The sequence below is a fragment of the Tympanuchus pallidicinctus genome, unplaced genomic scaffold, assembly GCF_026119805.1.
Source record: "Tympanuchus pallidicinctus isolate F22 unplaced genomic scaffold, pur_lepc_1.0 scaffold55, whole genome shotgun sequence".
Taxonomy (NCBI): Eukaryota; Metazoa; Chordata; class Aves; order Galliformes; family Phasianidae; genus Tympanuchus; species Tympanuchus pallidicinctus.
The window spans coordinates 221,387-245,124 of NW_026294775.1; the positions used below are offsets into that span (position 1 = coordinate 221,387).

The 23,738-nt window shown below is 44.4% G+C and overlaps 2 protein-coding genes and 1 gene segment (V, D, J or C); 2 read left to right on the forward strand and 1 right to left on the reverse strand.

Annotated features, from left to right (window-relative positions):
- Positions 1-332: 332 nt before the first annotated feature.
- Positions 333-23,738, reverse strand: part of LOC128091912 (trypsin I-P1) — a 30,051-nt gene continuing 6,645 nt past the window's right edge. The window contains exons 1-5 of one of the 4 annotated variants that reach the window (XM_052705321.1): positions 3,977-4,083; positions 3,107-3,272; positions 2,308-2,561; positions 1,540-1,676; positions 333-507 (exon numbers count right to left, since the gene is read on the reverse strand). In XM_052705321.1, the coding sequence (XP_052561281.1) occupies positions 358-507; positions 1,540-1,676; positions 2,308-2,561; positions 3,107-3,272; positions 3,977-4,016 (747 nt within the window). In that variant the 5' untranslated portion in view covers positions 4,017-4,083 and the 3' untranslated portion in view covers positions 333-357. Of the gene's footprint in view, positions 508-1,539; positions 1,677-2,307; positions 2,562-3,106; positions 3,273-3,976; positions 4,084-13,261; positions 13,515-14,546; positions 14,684-15,314; positions 15,569-16,113; positions 16,280-16,600; positions 16,641-23,738 lie in introns of those variants that run through there. The other 3 variants (XM_052705322.1, XM_052705323.1, XM_052705320.1) reach the window with 3 other exon arrangements.
- Positions 6,429-23,738, forward strand: part of LOC128091911 (M1-specific T cell receptor beta chain-like) — a 71,588-nt gene continuing 54,278 nt past the window's right edge. The window contains exons 1-2 of the mRNA XM_052705317.1: positions 6,429-6,542; positions 6,634-6,923. Of these exons, the coding sequence (XP_052561277.1) occupies positions 6,494-6,542; positions 6,634-6,923 (339 nt within the window). The 5' untranslated portion in view covers positions 6,429-6,493. The remainder of the gene's footprint in view (positions 6,543-6,633; positions 6,924-23,738) is intronic.
- The window catches only part of LOC128091910 (T cell receptor beta constant 1-like), a 54,491-nt gene continuing 39,809 nt past the window's right edge, over positions 9,057-23,738 (forward strand). Inside the window, 2 exon segments of the C gene segment in view lie at positions 9,057-9,196; positions 9,613-9,910. Coding sequence covers positions 9,154-9,196; positions 9,613-9,910 — 341 coding nt within the window.

Consider the following 23,738-nt stretch of genomic DNA (forward strand, 5'->3'; position numbering starts at 1 on the left):
TAGTTCACCACACTCTTTCAGCTGTTCTACGTGGATGCGTAGCATTGATTTATGATTATAAAGGGAAAATATCTTCTACTCCAAAATGCTTGTGCATAACTGACTGAAGGACTCCTGAAGTTGAGGCTAAAAATTGTCCCAAGCTTCTTCTAGTTGAGATACACTACAAACATTAGGTAGGTTGATAGACAGTGATATTGGTTGTCTGTGTTCCCGGTGTGATAACCCATGGACGTAATGTGAGGAACTGTGCACAAAGATGGGCTGCCTGAAAATGTTTATTTTTTGTGAAGGTTGGTACATCCAGTTGCAAGGCAGAAGGAAATGAGGAAAAGCAGGTCACGTAAAATGAGCGTCTCAATAGGAAGACATAGTTGATTCAATCCAGGAAACGTAATTGCAAACCTTAGTGTAAACACCGGGATAACCTCTTTGTGCACATCCATAACCCCAGGAAACAATACCCTGCAGCTGACCATTGCAGACCACTGGGCCACCGGAATCCCCCTGTACAGATAAAGATACAGATGCTCAGCAAGTGCTATCGGCATCAGCAGGAAGCCATATTTCCCAGAAATCACTGAGATTCTAGAGAGAGACTTTTTCTCACAAAGATGATTTCTGCTTACAATTCTACACCTGATGCTAACATGCCGTACTTTTAAAGCATCACAGACAGCGGTAAGTTACTTAGTTTTCATGGCTGCAGTTCTTGGCAGATGCTCACAAAACTCTTCTTGCTCATGATTCTGCAAAACTTTTCCACAGAATCAGGCAAATACAGCAAGCAGAGCAATTGCCAGGTGTGTTCATTTTCCAAGTTTCCTGGATATTGGTACAGTGATGTTTCATTCTCATCACATTCGATCCTAACATGTGCATCCTAGGCTACAGCCTCTGTGATTATTGCTTATTCTCCGGTGCAGCACTTCTCCATTTTCAGTAGCCCAAAGTGCAAGAGCTAGCACACTCTGCATGTGGAGAATTGGGGCAGAGGCATTCCACATCTTAAATCAATAAGGATAAATAGAGATGAACTGAGTGGAAAAATTGCCAACTGTATGGAAATTGTTGAGTCAGGGCCCAAATCACTGATTGAGCACCTGGGGAAAGGACCCGGTCAGCCCTGGAAGCACAGGTGAAGGCAATTCAGCTGTGCAACGGGAAGGGATGGAGCCTGGCTGCGCCTCTCTTAGACCTCATTTAAGAGCTGATTGCCACTGGGAAGGGTCTCTTCCTGGAGATCCCTCCTTGGTGGAGCTTTCCCCTGCCAACGTAGACTCTTCTGACGTGGGCGAGCACTCTTTTTCCCTTGCTTCATAGCAGTTCTCAATTGTGCCTGTTCTTTTGTCATCACATCTGTCCCTTTCTATTGAGCTGTCCAAGTGCCCTATCAATTCAATAAGCGACCTCTACACTAAGCCTTCATTGCTAGTTAAAAAAATGGTTTCAAACATGCCATTGAGTATTTCTAACATGATACCATCCTGTATTAGGAGAAGGCAGGAAAGGTGCAGATTGGAGAGACAGCCTTTTTACCTGGCAGGAGTCTTTCCCTCCATTCAGGTATCCAACACACATCATGTTACTAGTAATTTCACCAGGGTAAGCACTGCTGCACTGGCTTGAGGACAGTATAGGGGCTTCCAGACACTGCAAGACATCTGGATACAGAGCTACAAGAAAACAGAGAGAAATTATTGATGGCGTATCTGATTTAATTTCAGAGCCTGGGAAAAACTCCTTTCTTAACAGAAAAGTCATTGCCGGACACCCTGTTTTAGCAGTCCTCGTTTTTCCTCTGTGCTGAAATTCCATTTGTTTAGAGGAGACAGACTCTCCTCGCGGGCCCTGTGTTCTACCCTGCATCGAAAAGTCATCAGCTGGCAGATTTAGAACAAAGAACTACTCTGACAGTACACACGGTGAAGAAATCTTGGGTCTCAGGCAAAGTACCTTCTGCTCTGGTGCAGGTTTGTTTTGGTCAGAGAATTAGACACCGGTCTCCACCTACGCTTCTGACCACTGGTGGGAAAGAGTGGACATCTTAGTGAAGGGCACTTGAATGACTTCAATGATTCCATCTTCACAAAACAGAACAAGATTAAAAATCTTGAAGTCTTGCCATCAGAGCAGCTAACTGATTGCTGTCCTACATGGACTGATCATTCAAAACCGTTCTCCAAAAAGACTGCTTGCTGTGCAGCACTTCTCTGTTCTTTACCCTGTACTGTTTGGACTTAACTGTGAGATCTTAGACCATCTCCAGGGTGCTCAGGACGCTGTACGTTCCCACCCAGCACTTACTGCCACTGCTGAGTGTGTTGCCCCATCCAGAGATCAGGCATGTTGTTCCAGCAGACGGACAGCTGGTAGGCAGAGCAACTGTGCTGACATAGGAGTTGAGTGTGGCTGCTTTGGACAGTTTGATGAGCATGATGTCGTTGTTCAGTGTGTAGGAATTGTAGCCAGAGTGGCGGATGATTTTAGATGCACTGATGGTCTGCTCGCTGCCGTCTTGGCTTGCCAGGTTGTATTCCCCAAGTTTCACTTGAATGGAACTGGAAAAAGGAAGGAATGTCACTTACTTTACTGCCACTGACATCGCGGTTGTGAGAAAGCTGCCTATCGCTGTGTGTCTTAACAGTATTTTCATGCTGGGTTCTTTTCTTGTCCTGCAACAAATTCTAGGGATCTACGCTGAGATCTTATTTCCAGTGCTGGTGGTGAATTTATGAGGGATTGTGTAGCGGCCAGTACAAACATCCTGCAAGACAAACTGCTACCAGCATGAGATCATTCCTCTTCCTATTCTACTGCAGTTCAGCTTTAACAAATTAATGCAGCTCCTAGGAGACCGCGCACATTACTTGCTGGATTACCGTGTTGTCATTTCAGAAGGTACTCTGCCTTCAGAAAAGCGTTTGCAGAAGGGGAAAACCACTCGTACTGCATCAGCCCACCTTTCTGAATGACCCACTCATTCCTCAGTTGCCTTCTGTGAGAACCGAGTTATTTAGATGTTTGGATCTCATAGCTGTACATTCCTGTTAAAAGTGAACTGGAGAAAAGAGGTAGATTATGGAATATATATTTTTCCACTCACGACTTGTAGCAGTGAGCAGCTGACAGCACCCACTGGCTGCTGATGAGAGAACCTCCACAGAAGTGATATCCAGAATTCAGAGACACCTGGTAGGGTGCAGCGCTCCTTCCACAGGTGTAGCCTCCCACAATCTTGTCATCATCCCCATCGCTGACGGGGAAGGCGACTGCAAAATAAGAGATAGCATGCGTTAACATCTGGCATGAGGAACTCTGTGGCCCTATGACTGAGCAAAACATCTTGCAGATGGGTTCTGGTTCTAAACAAAAGCACGCAACAGCAGTTATGGTCAACTCGCATTTGTTGGCTTCTCCCTAAAATAAGCTGATTGAATTTAGATTGGCAGCCCGCCTCTTTGCGTCTAAAGCCCTGGATGCTATTTCTCAGGCTGAACTTCATAGTATAGAAACGTTCTTATTGGATAAGATAAAAGGTTTGTCTGTCCCAAGATCTTGTCTGTAGAAGCAGACAATGAAAGTACAACACAAGACTGCAGCGGTATTTCCTTACAGCTCTCTCCCATGATCAGAGAATTTGCAGTAGCTTCAGGACTTCCTGGTAAGAGGTACTTTGTAATGCATCTCCAGTGGAAGAGTCGTGAATTTATACAATGTATAACAGTCATTTTTGTTTTTAACCTATGTAAGCACTTTAGTGTTCCCAGGTCAGGAGCCATGATGGCTTGCATGTCTTGTGAAAGAAGTTATTCTGGATGGACAGTTAGTAGTCAAAAGAGGTAGAAGCATTCTGCCTTAAGCCTTCTGCAAATGTAAACTCAACTTCACTTCCCCAGTGACAGACTGTGCTACAAGTTTCCTCAGAAGTAAGTTTCATTTTAAATTACGCAAGTAGAAGTAAAAATGTACTCACCAGCCACACCAACAAAGGTGACAAACAGTAAGTATTTCATGATCGTGACACAGCCTCGATCCCAGACTGGTGGACTGGCAACGGGAGCAGCTAGAAATATGGTTTCTGAAATGGCTTATCTTCAACCCAAGGTTTTGTCCAGGGAAAAAAAACAGTGGAAAACTTGAAGATCCAAATGTAGGCATTAGAAGGTACTGATAGTAATTACAAATAACAGTTAATCATAAGCCTTTCGTAAGATAGAGAGTTCTCTTTAATTATTTGAAAGAAAAACTTTCCAAACAAAGAAACGTTTGCGTTTTGGAAGACGAGTGTTTCCTTGCAGCATTTGCTCACAGTAACCCTTTGAGATCTCTCTGCTGGTGTCATTTGTAGGAAAGCAGGCTTTATTGTACGTAGTGGATTGAAAGATATCTTACCTACACTAAAAAATACATCATTTCTGTCCATTTCTTAAGTTGAGAAAATTCCTTTTCTTCAGCAGTATGAATCTTTCTATCTGTAGGATAATGTTTATTCAAATAAAATATTCACAAGAAATCTCAAAAACAGACTATAAGAAACCACTCTACGTGGGCCTTCATCTCCTAAGATAATTTCTTTGAATGTGGAATGCTCTCAATTGCTATTTGAAAGCACTTCACTCATTTCATCTAAATAATCATGTCAATGTAACAAATATTTGTGGGTGCATTTTTGGTTTACATGTAGTGATTTTTGCCTCAAAAAATCTCAGTACAAGTTGATGTATATGGGTACAATGTATGTGAACACAAATACAGTGATAACAAACAGTGAGACTAGATCTGCCAACAGTCCAGAGAGGAGTGAATGCAAGAAGATGAAAGAAAATAAATTGATATGCTACAGATTAGACTCAAACTGCAGAAATCTGAGCGTTACAGGAACAGCACAATTAGCCTCCTGTTGGATATCCTTATCCAGGTTGAGCAGAAGGAAGGTTCATGATTGGAGTGTGTGCACTCTAACATTCAGACAAATTTTTTGCTCTCCAAGCAGCTCCGCCCTCTCATCATCAGCTCAGAACTAAGCTTGTCTGAGAAGTACGCCAAAGTTAAGTTCAGTTGCTTCCCTCACTTAATCCACTCCAAAACCATTTCTGAAAGACTCGTATCTTCACACATCTCTCCTGTGGGCCTTACACATCCGGGAAACCTGTGTTCTCCTGACTCTATGAGCTGTTCAGCAAGGAGAATAGCACACCATTCCTTGCAACCACAATCAATCTTCTGTTCTGACAAACAATCTCAGGGCTGTGATTTACTCATGGTTTGTATCAGGCAAAAGAATCACAATGAGGAAAGCACTGGGAAAGCACTGTCTCTCACAGACTGACTTGCTTACTCTCTTCTGCCTCTTATTTAGAGCTCATTTTTACCATACTCTGTTGACATCTATGGATTATTACTAGCATTTCAACCATCCTCGGATAGTTTTGGGATTTCTATTTTCTGTCAGAATCTCTAAAGGAATATTAATACCTTGGTGGCTCCTTTGGGAGTGACGTCTGAGTGATTTTAGTAGCTGTGCTTGTTGTTACTCTTTTTCCTTCTCCAGTAGTAAGCTATTACATCCTGAAAATCATCATGTCACTGTTGTACCTCAGGTGTTTTTCATGAACCCTGGAAAAAAAGCTCTTCAACCTTAGGAACATAACATAAGGATCTCTTTCCATTTTTCTCAGCTTCCAGGCATGTTTAGTTTAGGCTGGCTAGGCTACTGTAAGGTCTGTGAACTTATCAGTAGCCTTCAGGGTCCTGCAAACAAATGAGGTGGTCACAGCTGTGCACTTCCCAGGTGCCAGTACAAAGCCATCCCGATCTTCAGTGGATGTGGTCATCCTGAAGTTCTGCAGCCACAGTGCCCTATTCCAGTTCTGAAGAAGCAATTCCTCCTGGGCAGTGCTTGTTTTTGCAAGCTTGATGTGGCACTGCACAAGAAACAAGGATTTTGAGAGAAGTTCTTCAAGAAATAGCTGCTCTGCCTGTCTCACTTCCTGTCTTTGCATTTACTTTGCAGGTCCTCCAGTCCAACTCCCCTGCAACAAAGAGGGAGACCTACTGCTAGATCAGGTTGCTCAGAGCCCTGTCCAGCCTGACCTCAAATGTCTCCAGGGACAGGGCGTCCACCACATCTCTGGGTACCCTGTGCCAGTGCTTCACTGCCCTGTTCCTGGGAGGGGAAAAAAAAAAGCCAACCACGTTTCCCAAATGTCCAGTCTAAATCTCCCCTGTTTCAGTTTCAAACCATTTCCCCTTGATGCTATCCTGTCTGAGAGAATATTTTCCTCCTGAATCAGTTTGAAAGCTTCTATATATTTTCGGCAGGCACTCTTAAAACAGTGCATTTCCTTGAAATTTCAGGCAGGAAGAAGTTTGGTTTTCTGCCTAGATCTGACTGCTGCAGAGGTCGTTGCTATTGGCTTAAGGGAAATGGAAACAGACCTATATAAGTAAGTTCCTTACCGAGGCATGCTCCCTGCTTTCTCAGTCAGCAATGAGAACGTGGACAGTGTGGTGCCTGGTCTTGTGCTTCTTTGGAGCAAGTAAGGCATCAGCTGAGACATCATGCCTGTTCTGCTGGGGGGGAGAATGTAGTCTGCTTTCTAACTGTGTTCCTTTTGCTTTGTCTCTCAGGAGCTAAGATAACACAAAACTCAAGTCTGGTACTGAAAGAAGATGAGAGTGCTACCCTGGGATGCAGTCAAAATGACAATCACGATTATATGTACTGGTATCTGCAGCAGCCAGGAAAAGGGCTGCAATTAATCTATTATTCGTTTGGACCAAATCAGGAATATAAGGGTGATATTCACACTGGATACGAAGCTAAGCGGATAAGCCTAGAATACTTTCGTTTAGATATCATGTCTGTGAAGAAGAACCATTCAGCTACCTATTTCTGTGCCTCAAGTTTGGACACAACACTTCAAAGTCACTTGCTTTCTGTACATAAACTCCTCTCCAGTACATTAAGCTTCTCCATTTCATGATCGGACTTCTGAGAGACATGGAGGGTTGGTGCACGTTGGCACTCTAAAGATAGACATTTTCCTTATTGTTAGAGGGCAAGATCAGGAAGTCCTCCACAGTATTGCGATCAATGTCACTCCCAAATCGTTCTCCTCAGGGCTGCTCTTAAGCCGTTCTTCTCCCATTCTTCAGCCCTCAACTAAGACCACGTGAAAGTAGAGATCACACCAACTCCATGGTAGGGTGGGAAATGTGATCAAATGGAGTGTCAACAAAAATGCAAAGAAGATGAACCGGAAGGAAAGAAGATTCCACCATGATATTGGTTGATTTGTTCAGCACTAGGAATTAGTATGTTGGTTTAAGAATCAATATATAAGTCTAGCAATAGAAACCAATGAGAGATAGTTCTAAAACTTTCCATTTCTACTCCAGTGGGTGAACAGTCCTGTTCTCGATAATTTTGCACAGGTGACATAAGAGATTACTTTTATCTTCTGCACCCAATAGGTGCAAGGATATCTTGAATGCCACATGTACTGCTTTAAAAGTTGCACACTCTGGCTTATTAAGCCATGGAAATTTTCCGAACTGGGGAAAGGCAGCTGAAAGTTAGTCAGAGGTCTCAGTGATTAAGCTGTTGGTGGAAAATGTGGAAGAAGTAGGTGGCCAGCTAGATGCTGCCGAGCATGCCTAGAGGGACACCAGCACGTATGAATGAGTCCTTGAAAAAGAACGAATGTGTGTGCCAGTGTACTGCATATGTATGTCTTAACTGTTTAAATGTAGAACCTGGATTCTGAGCATGTGCTTGCTTGTCAAGTCACCCAGTTTGTGTCACGAGGAATAAAGGAATGCCACTTTCTAACACCATGTTGGAGTCAGAGAGTTTTACACCAAGACCCTAATCTGCGATGCCCTTCTTTAGTCTTCCAATAAGCTGTGCAGGGATTAAGACAGTCTCCTTCCTTGGAATTACCTACAGGTGCTGCAGCAGTGCAGTGTTACGGTCATCTGCCATTGTGCATGCAAGCAGCAGGATGGCAAATACAGAATAGCAGGCCCTCACCCTCCTGGCTGCGTACAGTAGCTTCCCCACTGCACCCACATCACAGCTTACACTGAGCATGCACACTGTTTTTGTAAACCACAGATGCAGTGCAAGCAGAGGAATTCTCACCGAGTCCAGTCTCACACTCCTGCCCGCGCCGAGGGAGGATGTATCTTTCTCTTCCCTCACAGTTTTTCTGAGTCACACTTGCTGTCTCTTCAGACTATTTCTTCACCTCTCCCACAAGACTGATGCTCCCTCACCACCTGCACTGACTGTTTACTTCTTCCGCCCAAATGCTTGCAGTCCCTGTGAAGCAAATGCCCTTCCTCTTAGTGTCGAGTACCAGTGCACTTTAATAGTCTCAAAGTGCTTACTGAATGAGACAGCCTGCAGTCAGAGACCCAGCTGTCAGCAGGGGGAAGGTAGAAGGATGGAGGTGCTCTTCTACACTCCTGCAAAGAAGTTGATGACTCTCACACTGAAGCCATTGACAGCCCAGAGCGGGAGGATGATGAACAAAGCAAAACGTTGCATGAACAGCATAGGGCTGAGCAGAGAAGATCCAGCACTGCACTGTGTGTGGTCAGGATCGTTGAAATTTCAGGAACTTAGATGTGGGGCATAGAAGAAAATAACAAAGCCCTGTTTTTCTGCTTTTTTTCCTTTTTTTTTTTTTTTTTTTTTTTTTTTTTTTAATATAACTCTTTTGTGAAGATCTCAGCTGTTTCAAGCGGAAGAGAGGAAAACCCCAAAGCAGCCCTATGCCTTGTCTCAAATTCAGACTCCCATCAGTCCCAGCACGTTCCTGTGCCTGCGCACAGACACACACACACACACACAAACACACACACACACACACACAGACACACACACACACACAGACACACACACACACACACGTCAAGCCAGCTGTTCAGCGTTTGTGCCACCTTCTACTGTCTGCATTTCACACAGTTCCCAGCCAACCGACTGCTTTCTAACTAACTGCTTTCCGGACGGTCTCATACTGTCCTGCCCACTCCAACATCATGCATTTCCTCCTTCCTCAATGTTTCCTCCTCACACATCAGAGCTTCTAGGTCAGTGCTGTCACCACAGGCAGATCAGTTGAAGAAGATAAGACTTTGCCCATGTTTTCCTACTGGGCTCTTATGGCCTTCCTGGCTCCTACAGGTAAGTAAATTTTGTTCTCCCTTGAGAAACCTCACTGTTTCCTCTGCTGGTGCTCCAACAGTGCGTTCAGTTGTTGGTAATGCTCCATTCCTCAAGGCTTCCTGGGGAGGATGAGCAATGAATGAGGTGAAATTTTCCTCAGGCTCTTAATCAAAAAACTCTGCAGATCTTCACATTTTCTTATTTGTTTTTTTTTTCTGTCACATTTTAATACTTGAGCCAACAGCAGTGAAGTTTGTATTAAAAACATATATAAATTATTATTAGTAGTATATTTGAATATTTTTCTTTCTTCTGTATGTCTTTCAGAGAAATGGGACAGTGTTCCACATGCTGGCATCCCATCTAGTAATTCAAGGATGTGTCTTTCTGTCTCTTTGAACCCATTCCATTCTCACAGTTTTTTCCTTTTCCAGGCTGGTCTCTTCAGCAAACCCCAGACTCAGTTGTCCGACTGGGAGACTCTCTGACTCTGAACTGTTCGCACAAGGAGAGTGGAGTCTGGACCATGTTCTGGTACAAGCTGCCAGTGGGGAAGAACGCCACTTTGAAGCTGGTTGTACGTTCAGTGGAGGGAACCAAGGCAGATTTTGAGGAGGAATTCAAAAGCCGCTTCCAGAGTAGTGGGACTAAGGCGAACTCCTTATCGGTGACGATAGATCATGTCCTACTCAATGACTCGGGCACTTATTTCTGCGCTAAGCAAGATACACTGTGACACGAAGGCTGGAGCAGCGTAGCGCAAACCCTTCTCCATGTGATATTGTTAAACTTGTCAGCATTCACTGAAAAGTAGCCCTGCAGATTGTTTGGATAACGGGAAGAATTGTGTCTTAGTTGAAGTCCTCCAGCAGGATGAGTGCTGGCAGTCGCGATGCCTCCTGTAGCTGGAGGTAGAAGACCTCATTGACAGGCTCTGCTTGATTGAGTGACCGGTAGTAGACACTGATCATAAGGCTTCCTTTGCTGCCTCAGTCTCTGGCATCACCCATAGGCTTTTGACTTGCTCATGACTATACTTTAGGGATAAGCCTTCACATTCTATTCCTTTCATGATGTGGATAGCAGCACTACCTCCCCTCCTTCCTTGTCTGTCCCTTCTGAACAGCTGGTAGCAGCTGAATAGCCACATCCAGACATGCAAATCATCCCACCAGGTTTCAGTGATGGCAACTACACTGTGGCTTTCTAGTGGCACAACAGATTCCAGCATCTCCTGCTGGTTTCCCAAGCCGTGTGCATTGGTGTAGAGGCACTTCAGCTGGGCAGCCAGCCTTGTCAAGCCCTTGAAGCATAACTCCTTCATTCCTTTTAAGCATTCCCCTTGATTTTCCCCATTGCCAAACGTCAGGCACGTCCCTTCGCAACGGCTTTTTCCGCAGTGTTTTACGGCAGATTTACCTTTCAGCTGAAATAAAGGGGTTGAAGGAGGTGGTCATACAGCCTCGCTGCGCATGCTCAAAGAGATGTTAGCATGTATTCATGAGTTCTTGGGAAAGAATGAGTATGTATGATGTTTCTGGGAAACGTATTGCACCTGTATGTTTTAACGGTTTAAATGTGGAACCTGAACTCCGAGAGCACATGCTTGATTTGTCAAGCTGGCCGGTACAAATGGTGAGCTAAATTAATGTCACTTTCCAACACCACAGTGGAGTTAGAGAGTTTTCTTCCCAGACTTTGATAACAAGCAATAGGTAAAACTTTGGTGTGATATCAGCCTGAGCAAAGCACAGTACTTCACGGGCTTCCATATGGGAAATTCCATTCCATCCAGACCCAGTGCAAGCACAGAAAGGGAACAACTTTGTAAGCTACCTTTTCATGGTAGGGTCTACCACTGAAATGAATGATGTTCCAACATGTAAGAAGGGAGAGCCCATAAGAACATTTCAACAATTTTGATATCAGGTCTTGAATATCAAATCTAGAAAGTGGAATTTCTTCTTTGCCACGTGGAGTAGATAGTGGCAGAGGACAGGGACTGTTTCCAAACAACTCTTCTCAACACGCCCAGCCCTCCTAGTCAAGGATGCGCTCTGTGTGCAGACAGAAACAAGGATTTTGCCCCATCTTCCTTGTCTTCTTCACTCTCCTCCAACATTTTCATCCCTCTGATAACTATGAAAGCGGGTGGATTTTTCTGAACTTTCTAAGAGGGGAGTGTTCTGTTTTTATGACTTTTTTGTTGTCAGTATCCCACATCATAACATCATGCAAAGCACTGGGAGTTACAGAGTTAATGTTCCAGTTCCGTGGACCACTGTTTCTGGGTGCTTGGTTCTCAGAGGGGGAGGCAAGGAGGCAAATTCCCCACAGGACTTTGCACCCAGAGGAAGGGAGGTGGAGCTCCTGGGAGCCTCTCTTTCTTTGGTCGCTGCAGAGAAGCGCATGCTGCCTTGCTGCTTTTTGCCTGCAGCTTTAGAGTAAGGTCTTTGTTTTGGACACTGTCTCTCTCTCATTTTGTTTGATTTGTTGGCCTCTATTCCAATTGAATTGTGTTCTGTTCTGTTATCTTGCATTCTGATATCATGTTTAGTAAACTAACGTTCCTCCTCAGATCGTTGCCGCTGCTCTGTTGTTGGACCCATCTTCTTATCCTTTTCCCTCTGCCAGGGCACGGGTCCATGGATCCCCTGCCTCATTAGTCATGAGATCAGGCCAGGCTGGCCCATGAACCATTGACACTCTTGTTCTCTTTCCTTCTTTTCTGGGCCTGTGGGCCTGCTGAGGACACAGACAGATCTAGATAATTCCGTGAAGGGAGAAACACGTCTTTGCTTAGAAAGAAGGGGCTATTGTCTGTGTTTAATCAACAGAAATGTAAAACACTTTGATCAAGCAGAGTGTTTTACTTTGTCTGATAACTCAAAACCGATTGTTCCTCATGGAGGAACTTTCCAGCACCTGGGCCCAAATTAAAAGAAATATCTCTCTTACGTGTGTGGGAATTGGCTCATTGCACATCAGGTAACACATTTGCTTTTTGGCTGATAATACCAGGCAAGGCTATGTAAGTCTCCACTCACACTGGCCGTGGAGGGAAAACCTACGACTGCCAGCAGCTCCATGGTCGGAACTCTGTCTCCTGGTACAAACAGACTGAAGGCAAGGATGATTTTTCCGGAAAGAAAGCAAGCCATGAAGGAGGATGCTGAGAAGGAATTCAGCATGGACTTTCACAGCAGTGGGATACCATGCTATGATCCTGTTTGTATGTTGTACTTTTTCCTGGCTCAGGCACCTATTGCTTATCTAAGAGCAATAAATCGTCAATAAATCATCTGAAAGAGCTAAGCAAAAACCTCTCCATTTGAAAACGGCATTTGTTCCTTTGTGCCCCACTTTTCTCCTCTCCTTTTCTTCATCCGATTTTTCTCACATTTTTTCCTTTTCTCCATTTCCTTTTCCCTCGAGGAGACAGCTGCACAGCCCATGGGCAACTTTGGCACTTTATTCATGGACTCTCTTGGGGCTGATTGGGGCAGCAGGAATTTAAAACCAAAGCTCAGGAGCATCTCTGTTCTTTTGACTGTTCCAGGTAAACTACGAAAGCCCAGCATGTCCAACGAGCAAAATGCTATGGAGAGAAGTCCCAGCAATTTAGTAAAATAGCCCTGGTAGGTCACAGTACTGGTACAATAAGAGAACAAGCCCTAGCAAGAGCTTGCCTCCATTCCCCAGGTAGAGCTTCCAGTGATTTTGCAGTAGGAAATGTTCTGTCCTATGACTGTGGGTTGGGGGTGATTGGGAGTGTTTGTTTTGCTGCCAGCTGTTTTCTGTAATACAAGTATGTTGCCTCTGTAGTTCACCACACTCTTTCAGCTGTTCTACGTGGATGCGTAGCATTGACCTTATGATTATAAAGGGAAAATATCTTCTACTCCAAAATGCTTGTGCATAACTGACTGAAGGACTCCTGAAGTTGAGGCTAAAAATTGTCCCAAGCTTCTTCTAGTTGAGATACACTACAAACATTAGGTAGGTTGATAGACAGTGATATTGGTTGTCTGTGTTCCTGGTGTGATAACCCATGGACGTAATGTGAGGAACTGTGCACAAAGATGGGCTGCCTGAAAATGTTTATTTTTTGTGAAGGTTGGTACATCCAGTTGCAAGGCAGAAGGAAATGAGGGGGAGGAAAAGCAGGTCACGTAAAATGAGCGTCTCAATAGGAAGACATAGTTGATTCAATCCAGGAAACGTAATTGCAAACCTTAGTGTAAACACCGGGATAACCTCTTTGTGCACATCCATAACCCCAGGAAACAATACCCTGCAGCTGACCATTGCAGACCACTGGGCCACCGGAATCCCCCTGTACAGATAAAGATACAGATGCTCAGCAAGTGCTATCGGCATCAGCAGGAAGCCATATTTCCCAGAAATCACTGAGATTCTAGAGAGAGACTTTTTCTCACAAAGATGATTTCTGCTTACAATTCTACACCTGATGCTAACATGCCGTACTTTTAAAGCATCACAGACAGCGGTAAGTTACTTAGTTTTCATGGCTGCAGTTCTTGGCAGATGCTCACAAAACTCTTCTTGCTCATGATTCTGCAAAACTTTTCCACAGAATCAGGCAAATACAGCAAGCAGAGCAATTGCCAGGTGTGTTCATTTTCCAAGTTTCCTGGATATTGGTACAGTGGTGTTTCATTCTCATCACATCCGATCCTAACATGTGCATCCTAGGCTACAGCCTCTGTGATTATTGCTTATTCTCCGGTGCAGCACTTCTCCATTTTCAGTAGCCCAAAGTGCAAGAGCTAGCACACTCTGCACGTGGAGAATTGGGGCAGAGGCATTCCACATCTTAAATCAATAAGGATAAATAGAGATGAACTGAGTGGAAAAATTGCCAACTGTATGGAAATTGTTGAGTCAGGGCCCAAATCACTGATTGAGCACCTGGGGAAAGGACCCGGTCAGCCCTGGAAGCACAGGTGAAGGCAAGTCAGCTGTGCAACGGGAAGGGATGGAGCCTGGCTGCACCTCTCTTAGACCTCATTTAAGGGCTGACTGCCACTGGGAAGGGTCTCTTCCTGGAGATCCCTCCTTGGTGGAGCTTTCCCCTGCCAACGTAGACTCTTCTGACGTGGGCGAGCACTCTTTTTCCCTTGCTTCATAGCAGTTCTCAATTGTGCCTGTTCTTTTGTCATCACATCTGTCCCTTTCTATTGAGCTGTCCAAGTGCCCTATCAATTCAATAAGCGACCTCTACACTAAGCCTTCATTGCTAGTTAAAAAAATGGTTTCAAACATGCCATTGAGTATTTCTAACATGATACCATCCTGTATTAGGAGAAGGCAGGAAAGGTGCAGATTGGAGAGGCAGCCGTTTTACCTGGCAGGAGTCTTTCCCTCCATTCAGGTATCCAACACACATCATGTTACTAGTAATTTCACCAGGGTAAGCACTGCTGCACTGGCTTGAGGACAGTATAGGGGCTTCCAGACACTGCAAGACATCTGGATACAGAGCTACAAGAAAACAGAGAGAAATTATTGATGGCGTATCTGATTTAATTTCAGAGCCTGGGAAAAACTCCTTTCTTAACAGAAAAGTCATTGCCGGACACCCTGCTTTAGCAGTCCTCGTTTTTCCTCTGTGCTGAAATTCCATTTGTTTAGAGGAGACAGACTCTCCTCGCGGGCCCTCTGTTCTACCCTGCATCGAAAAGTCATCAGCTGGCAGATTTAGAACAAAGAACTACTCTGACAGTACACACGGTGAAGAAATCTTGGGTCTCAGGCAAAGTACCTTCTGCTCTGGTGCAGGTTTGTTTTGGTCAGAGAATTAGACACCGGTCTCCACCTACGCTTCTGACCACTGGTGGGAAAGAGTGGACATCTTAGTGAAGGGCACTTGAATGACTTCAATGATTCCATCTTCACAAAACAGAACAAGATTAAAAATCTTGAAGTCTTGCCATCAGAGCAGCTAACTGATTGCTGTCCTACATGGACTGATCATTCAAAACCGTTCTCCAAAAAGACTGCTTGCTGTGCAGCACTTCTCTGTTCTTTACCCTGTACTGTTTGGACTTAACTGTGAGATCTTAGACCATCTCCAGGGCGCTCAGGACGCTGTACGTTCCCACCCAGCACTTACTGCCACTGCTGAGTGTGTTGCCCCATCCAGAGATCAGGCATGTTGTTCCAGCAGACGGACAGCTGGTAGGCAGAGCAACTGTGCTGACATAGGAGTTGAGTGTGGCTGCTTTGGACAGTTTGATGAGCATGATGTCGTTGTTCAGTGTGTAGGAATTGTAGCCAGAGTGGCGGATGATTTTAGATGCACTGATGGTCTGCTCGCTGCCGTCTTGGCTTGCCAGGTTGTATTCCCCAAGTTTCACTTGAATGGAACTGGAAAAAGGAAGGAATGTCACTTACTTTACTGCCACTGACATCGCGGTTGTGAGAAAGCTGCCTATCGCTGTGTGTCTTAACAGTATTTTCATGCTGGGTTCTTTTCTTGTCCTGCAACAAATTCTAGGGATCTACGCTGAGATCTTATTTCCAGTGCTGGTGGTGAATTTATGAGGGATTGTGTAGCGGCCAGTACAAACATCCTGCAAGACAAACTGCTACCAGCATGAGATCATTCCTCTTCCTATTCTACTGCAGTTCAGCTTTAACAAATTAATGCAGCTCCTAGGAGACCGCGCACATTACTTGCTGGATTACCGTGTTGTCATTTCAGAAGGTACTCTGCCTTCAGAAAAGCGTTTGCAGAAGGGGAAAACCACTCGTACTGCATCAGCCCACCTTTCTGAATGACCCACTCATTCCTCAGTTGCCTTCTGTGAGAACCGAGTTATTTAGATGTTTGGATCTCATAGCTGTACATTCCTGTTAAAAGTGAACTGGAGAAAAGAGGTAGATTATGGAATATATATTTTTCCACTCACGACTTGTAGCAGTGAGCAGCTGACAGCACCCACTGGCTGCTGATGAGAGAACCTCCACAGAAGTGATATCCAGAATTCAGAGACACCTGGTAGGGTGCAGCGCTCCTTCCACAGGTGTAGCCTCCCACAATCTTGTCATCATCCCCATCGCTGACGGGGAAGGCGACTGCAAAATAAGAGATAGCATGCGTTAACATCTGGCATGAGGAACTCTGTGGCCCTATGACTACAGTCGTTTTTGGTTTTGTTTTTAACCTATGTAAGCACTTTAGTGTTCCCAGGTCAGGAGCCATGATGGCATGCATGTCTTGTGAAAGAAGTTATTCTGGGTGGACAGTTAGTAGTCAAAAGAGGTAGAAGCATTCTGCCTTAAGCCTTCTGCAAATGTAAACTCAACTTCACTTCCCCAGTGACAGACTGTGCTACAAGTTTCCTCAGAAGTAAGTTTCATTTTAAATTACGCAAGTAGAAGTAAAAATGTACTCACCAGCCACACCAACAAAGGTGACAAACAGTAAGTATTTCATGATCATGACACAGCCTCGATCCCTGACTGGTGGACTGGCAACGGGAGCAGCTAGAAATATGGTTTCTGAAATGGCTTATCTTCAACCCAAGGTTTTGTCCAGGAGAAAAAAAACAGTGGAAAACTTGAAGATCCAAATGTAGGCATTAGAAGGTACTGATAGTAATTACAAATAACAGTTAATCATAAGCCTTTCATAAGATAGAGAGTTCTCTTTAATTATTTGAAAGAAAAACTTTCCAAACAAAGAAACGTTTGCGTTTTGGAAGACGAGTGTTTCCTTGCAGCATTTGCTCACAGTAACCCTTTGAGATCTCTCTGCTGGTGTCATTTGTAGGAAAGCAGGCTTTATTGTACGTAGTGGATTGAAAGATATCTTACCTACACTAAAAAATACATCATTTCTGTCCATTTCTTAAGTTGATTTGAAAATTCCTTTTCTTCAGCAGTATGAATTTTTCTATCTGTAGGATAATGTTTATTCAAATAAAATATTCACAAGAAATCTCAAAAACAGACTATAAGAAACCACTCTACGTGGGCCTCCATCTCCTAAGATAATTTCTTTGAATGTGGAATGCTCTCAATTGCTATTTGAAAGCACTTCACTCATTTCATCTAAACAATCATGTCAATGTAACAAATATTTGTGGGTGCTTTTTTGATTTACATGTAGTGATTTTTGCCTCAAAAAATCTCAGTAGTACAAGTTGATGTATATGGGTACAATGTATGTGAACACAAATACAATGATAACAAACAGTGAGACTAGATCTGCCAACAGTACAGAGAGGAGTGAACGCAAGAAGATGAAAGAAAATAAATTGATATGCTACAGATTAGACTCAAACTGCAGAAATCTGAGCGTTACAGGGACAGCACAATTAGCCTCCTGTTGGATATCCTTATTTACATGGATTTTAATGTTTGTCTAATGTAGGCTTCTTTTGTATCCATATCTGGGCAAATCCAGTTGTATGGGGTCGGAACAGGGGGAGCTCATAAAACCTGTCTTTAGCGTAACAACAGAATGGTACACAGGTTGAGCAGAAGGAAGGTTCATGATTGGAGTGTGTGCACTCTAACATTCAGACAAATTTTTTGCTCTCCAAGCAGCTCCGCCCTCTCATCATCAGCTCAGAACTAAGCTTGTCTGAGAAGTACGCCAAAGTTAAGTTCAGTTGCTTCCCTCACTTAATCCACTCCAAAACCATTTCTGAAAGACTCGTATCTTCACACATCTCTCCTGTGGGCCTTACACATCCGGGAAACCTGTGTTCTCCTGACTCTATGAGCTGTTCAGCAAGGAGAATAGCACACCATTCCTTGCAACCACAAACAATCTTCTGTTCTGACAAACAATCTCAGGGCTGTGATTTACTCATGGTTTGTATCAGGCAAAAGAATCACAATGAGGAAAGCACTGGGAAAGCACTGTCTCCCACAGACTGACTTGCTTCCTCTCTACTGCCTCTTATTTAGAGCTCATTTTTACCATACTCTGTTGACATCTATGGATTATTACTAGCATTTCAACCATCCTCGGATAGTTTTGGGATTTCTATTTTCTGTCAGAATCTCTAAAGGAATATTAATACCTTGGTGGCTCCTTTGGGAGTGACGTCTGAGTGATTTTAGTAGCTGTGCTTGCTGTTACTCTTTTTCCTTCTCCAGTAGTAAGCTATTACATCCTGAAAATCATCAAGTCACTGTTGTACCTCAGGTGTTTTTCATGAACCCTGGAAAAAAAGCTCTTCAACCTTAGGAACATAACATAAGGATCTCTTTCCATTTTTCTCAGCTTCCAGGCATGTTTAGTTTAGGCTGGCTAGGCTACTGTAAGGTCTGTGAACTTATCAGTAGCCTTCAGTGTCCAGTAAACAAATGAGGTGGTCACAGCTGTGCACTTCCCAGGTGCCAGTACAAAGCCATCCCGATCTTCAGTGGATGTGGTCATCCTGAAGTTCTGCAGCCACAGTGCCCTATTCCAGTTCTGAAGAAGCAATTCCTCCTGGGCAGTGCTTGTTTTTGCAAGCTTGATGTGGCACTGCACAAGAAACAAGGATTTTGAGAGAAGTTCTTCAAGAAATAGCTGCTCTGCTTGTCTCACTTCCTGTCTTTGCATTTACTTTGCAGCTCATCCAGTCCAACTCCCCTGCAACAAAGAGGGAGACCTACTGCTAGATCAGGTTGCTCAGAGCCCTGTCCAGCCTGACCTCAAATGTCTCCAGGGACAGGGCGTCCACCGCATCTCTGGGTACCCTGTGCCAGTGCTTCACTGCCCTGTTCCTGGGAGGGGAAAAAAAAAGCCAACCACGTTTCCCAAATGTCCAGTCTAAATCTCCCGTTTCAGTTTCAAACCATTTCCCCTTGATGCTATCCTGTCTGAGAGAATATTTTCCTCCTGAATCAGTTTGAAAGCTTCTATATATTTTCGGCAGGCACTCTTAAAACAGTGCATTTCCTTGAAATTTCAGGCCGGAAGAAGTTTGGTTTTCTGCCTAGATCTGGCTGCTGCAGAGGTCGTTGCTATTGGCTTAAGGGAAATGGAAACAGACCCATGTAAGTCAGTCCCTCACAGGGCATGCTCTCTGACTCCTGAGGCAGCAATAGAATGTGGACAGTGTGGTGCTTGGTCTTGTGCTTCTTTGGAGCAAGTAAGGCATCAGCTGAGACATCATGCCTGTTCTGCTGGGGGGAGAATGCAGTCTGCTTTCTAACTGTGTTCCTTTTGCTTTGTCTCTCAGGAGCTAAGATTACACAAAACTCAAGTCTGGTACTGAAAGAAGATGAGAGTGTTACCCTGGGATGCAGTCAAAATGACAATCACAATAATATGTACTGGTATCTGCAGCAGCCAGGAAAAGGGCTGCAGTTAATCTATTATTCGTTTGGACCAAATCAGGAATATAAGGGTGATATTCATACTGGATACGAAGCTAAGCGGATAAGCCTAGAATACTTTCGTTTAGATATCGTGTCTGTGAAGAAGAACCATTCAGCTACCTATTTCTGTGCCTCAAGTTTGGACACAACACTTCAAAGTCACTTGCTTTCTGTACAAAAACTCCTCTCCAGTACATTAAGCTTCTCCATTTCATGATCCCATTCTGAGAGACATGGAGGGTTGGTGCACGTTGGCACTCTAAAGATAGACATTTTCGTTATTGTTATAGGACAAGATCAGGAAGTCCTCCACAGTATTACGATCAATGTCACTCCCAAATCGTTCTCCTCAGGGCTGCTCTTAAGCCGTTCTTCTCCCGTTCTTCAGCCCTCAACTAAGACCACGTGAAAGTAGAGATCACACCACCTCCATGGTAGGGTGGGAAATGTGATCAAATGGAGTGTCAACAAAAATGCAAAGAAGATGAACCGGAAGGAAAGAAGATTCCACCATGATATTGGTTGATTTGTTCAGCACTAGGAATTAGTATGTTGGTTTAAGAATCAATATATAAGTCTAGCAATAGAAACCAATGAGAGATAGTTCTAAAACTTTCCATTTCTACTCCAGTGGGTGAACAGTCCTGTTCTCAATAATTTTGCACAGGTGACATAAGAGATTACTTTTATCTACTGCACCCAATAGGTGCAAGGATATCTTGAATGCCACGTGTACTGCTTTAAAAGTTGCACACTCTGGCTTATTAAGCAATGGAAATTTTCCGAACTGGGGAAAGGCAGCTGAAAGTTAGTCAGAGGTCTCAGTGATTAAGCTGTTGGTGGAAAATGTGGAAGAAGTAGGTGGCCAGCTAGATGCTGCCGAGCATGCCTAGAGGGACACCAGCATGTATGAATGAGTCCTTGAAAAAGAACGAATGTGTGTGCCAGTGTACTGCATATGTATGTCTTAACTGTTTAAATGTAGAACCTGGATTCTGAGCATGTGCTTGCTTGTCAAGTCACCCAGTTTGTGTCACGAGGAATAAAGGAATGCCACTTTCTAACACCATGTTGGAGTCAGGGAGTTTTACACCAAGACCCTAATCTGTGATGCCCTTCTTTAGTCTTCCAATAAGCTGTGCAGGGATTAAGACAGTCTCCTTCCTTGGAATTACCTACAGGTGCTGCAGCAGTGCAGTGTTACGGTCATCTGCCATTGTGCATGCAAGCAGCAGGATGGCAAATACAGAATAGCAGGCCCTCACCCTCCTGGCTGAGTACAGTAGCTTCCCCGCTGCACCCACATCACAGCTTACATTGAGCATGCACACTGTTTTTGTAAACCACAGATGCAGTGCAAGCAGAGGAATTCTCACCGAGTCCAGTCTCACACTCCTGCCCGCGCCGAGGGAGGATGTATCTTTCTCTTCCCTCACAGTTTTTCTGAGTCACCCTTGCTGTCTCCTCAGACTATTTCTTCACCTCTCCCACAAGACTGATGCCCCCTCACCACCTGCACTGACTGTTTACTTCTTCCGCCCAAATGCTTGCAGTCCCTGTGAAGCAAATGCCCTTCCTCTCAGTGTCGAGTACCAGTGCACTTTAATAGTCTCAAATTGCTTACTGAATGAGACAGCCTGCAGTCAGAGACCCAGCTGTCAGCAGGGGGAAGGTAGAAGGATGGAGGTGCTCTTCTACACCCCTGCAAAGAAGTTGATGACTCTCACACTGAAGCCATTGACAGCCCAGAGCAAGCAGGATGATGAACAAAGCACAAACGTGGCATGAACAGCATAGGGCTGAGCAGAGAAGATCCAGCACTGCACTGTGTGTGGTCAGGATCGTTGAAATTTCAGGAACTTAGATGTGGGGCGTAGAAGAAAATAACAAAGCCCTGTTTTTCTGCTTTTTTTCCTTTTTTTTTTTTTTTTTTTTTTAAATATAACTCTTTTGTGAAGATCTCAGCTGTTCCAAGAGGAAGAGAGGAAAACCCCAAAGCAGCCCTATGCCTTGTCTCAAACTCAGGCTCCCATCAGTCCCAGCACGTTCCTGTGCCTGCACACAGACACACACACACACACACAAACACACACACACACAAACACACACACAGACAGACAGACACACACACACACACAAACACACACACACACACACACACACACACACACACACACACAGACACACACACACACACACACACACACGTCAAGCCAGCTGTTCAGCGTTTGTGCCACCTTCTACTGTCTGCATTTCACACAGTTCCCAGCCAACCGACTGCTTTCTAACTAACTGCTTTCCGGACGGTCTCATACTGTCCTGCCCACTCCAACATCATGCATTTCCTCCTTCCTCAATGTTTCCTCCTCACACATCAGAGCTTCTAGGTCAGTGCTGTCACCACAGGCAGATCAGTTGAAGAAGATAAGACTTTGCCCATGTTTTCCTACTGGGCTCTTATGGCCTTCCTGGCTCCTACAGGTAAGTAAATTTTGTTCTCCCTTGAGAAACCTCACTGTTTCCTCTGCTGGTGCTCCAACAGTGCGTTCAGTTGTTGGTAATGCTCCATTCCTCAAGGCTTCCTGGGGAGGATGAGCAATGAATGAGGTGAAATTTTCCTCAGGCTCTTAATCAAAAAACTCTGCAGATCTTCACATTTTCTTATTTGTTTTTTTTTTCTGTCACATTTTAATACTTGAGCCAACAGCAGTGAAGTTTGTATTAAAAACATATATAAATTATTATTAGTAGTATATTTGAATATTTTTCTTTCTTCTGTATGTCTTTCAGAGAAATGGGACAGTGTTCCACATACTGGCATCTCATCTAGTAATTCAAGGATGCGTCTTTCTGTCTCTTTGAACCCATTCCATTCTCACAGTTTTTTCCTTTTCCAGGCTGGTCTCTTCAGCAAACCCCAGACTCAGTTGTCCGACTGGGAGACTCTCTGACTCTGAACTGTTCGCACAAGGAGAGTGGATTCTGGACCATGTTCTGGTACAAGCTGCCAGTGGGGAAGAACGCCACTTTGAAGCTGGTTGTACGTTCAGTGGAGGGAACCAAGGCAGATTTTGAGGAGGAATTCAAAAGCCGCTTCCAGAGTAGTGGGACTAAGGCGAACTCCTTATCGGTGACGATAGATCATGTCCTACTCAATGACTCGGGCACTTATTTCTGCGCTAAGCAAGATACACTGTGACACGAAGGCTGGAGCAGCGTAGCGCAAACCCTTCTCCATGTGATATTGTTAAACTTGTCAGCATTCACTGAAAAGTAGCCCTGCAGATTGTTTGGATAACGGGAAGAATTGTGTCTTAGTTGAAGTCCTCCAGCAGGATGAGTGCTGGCAGTCGCGATGCCTCCTGTAGCTGGAGGTAGAAGACCTCATTGACAGGCTCTGCTTGATTGAGTGACCGGTAGTAGACACTGATCATAAGGCTTCCTTTGCTGCCTCAGTCTCTGGCATCACCCATAGGCTTTTGACTTGCTCATGACTATACTTTAGGGATAAGCCTTCACATTCTATTCCTTTCATGATGTGGATAGCAGCACTACCTCCCCTCCTTCCTTGTCTGTCCCTTCTGAACAGCTGGTAGCAGCTGAATAGCCACATCCAGACATGCAAATCATCCCACCAGGTTTCAGTGATGGCAACTACACTGTGGCTTTCTAGTGGCACAACAGATTCCAGCATCTCCTGCTGGTTTCCCAAGCCGTGTGCATTGGTGTAGAGGCACTTCAGCTGGGCAGCCAGCCTTGTCAAGCCCTTGAAGCATAACTCCTTCATTCCTTTTAAGCATTCCCCTTGATTTTCCCCATTGCCAAACGTCAGGCACGTCCCTTCGCAACGGCTTTTTCCGCAGTGTTTTACGGCAGATTTACCTTTCATCTGAAATAAAGGGGTTGAAGGAGGTGGTCATACAGCCTCGCTGCGCATGCTCAAAGAGACGTTAGCATGTATTCATGAGTTCTTGGGAAAGAATGAGTATGTATGATGTTTCTGGGAAACGTATTGCACCTGTATGTTTTAACGGTTTAAATGTGGAACCTGAACTCCGAGAGCACATGCTTGATTTGTCAAGCTGGCCGGTACAAATGGTGAGCTAAATTAATGTCACTTTCCAACACCACAGTGGAGTTAGAGAGTTTTCTTCCCAGACTTTGATAACAAGCAATAGGTAAAACTTTGGTGTGATATCAGCCTGAGCAAAGC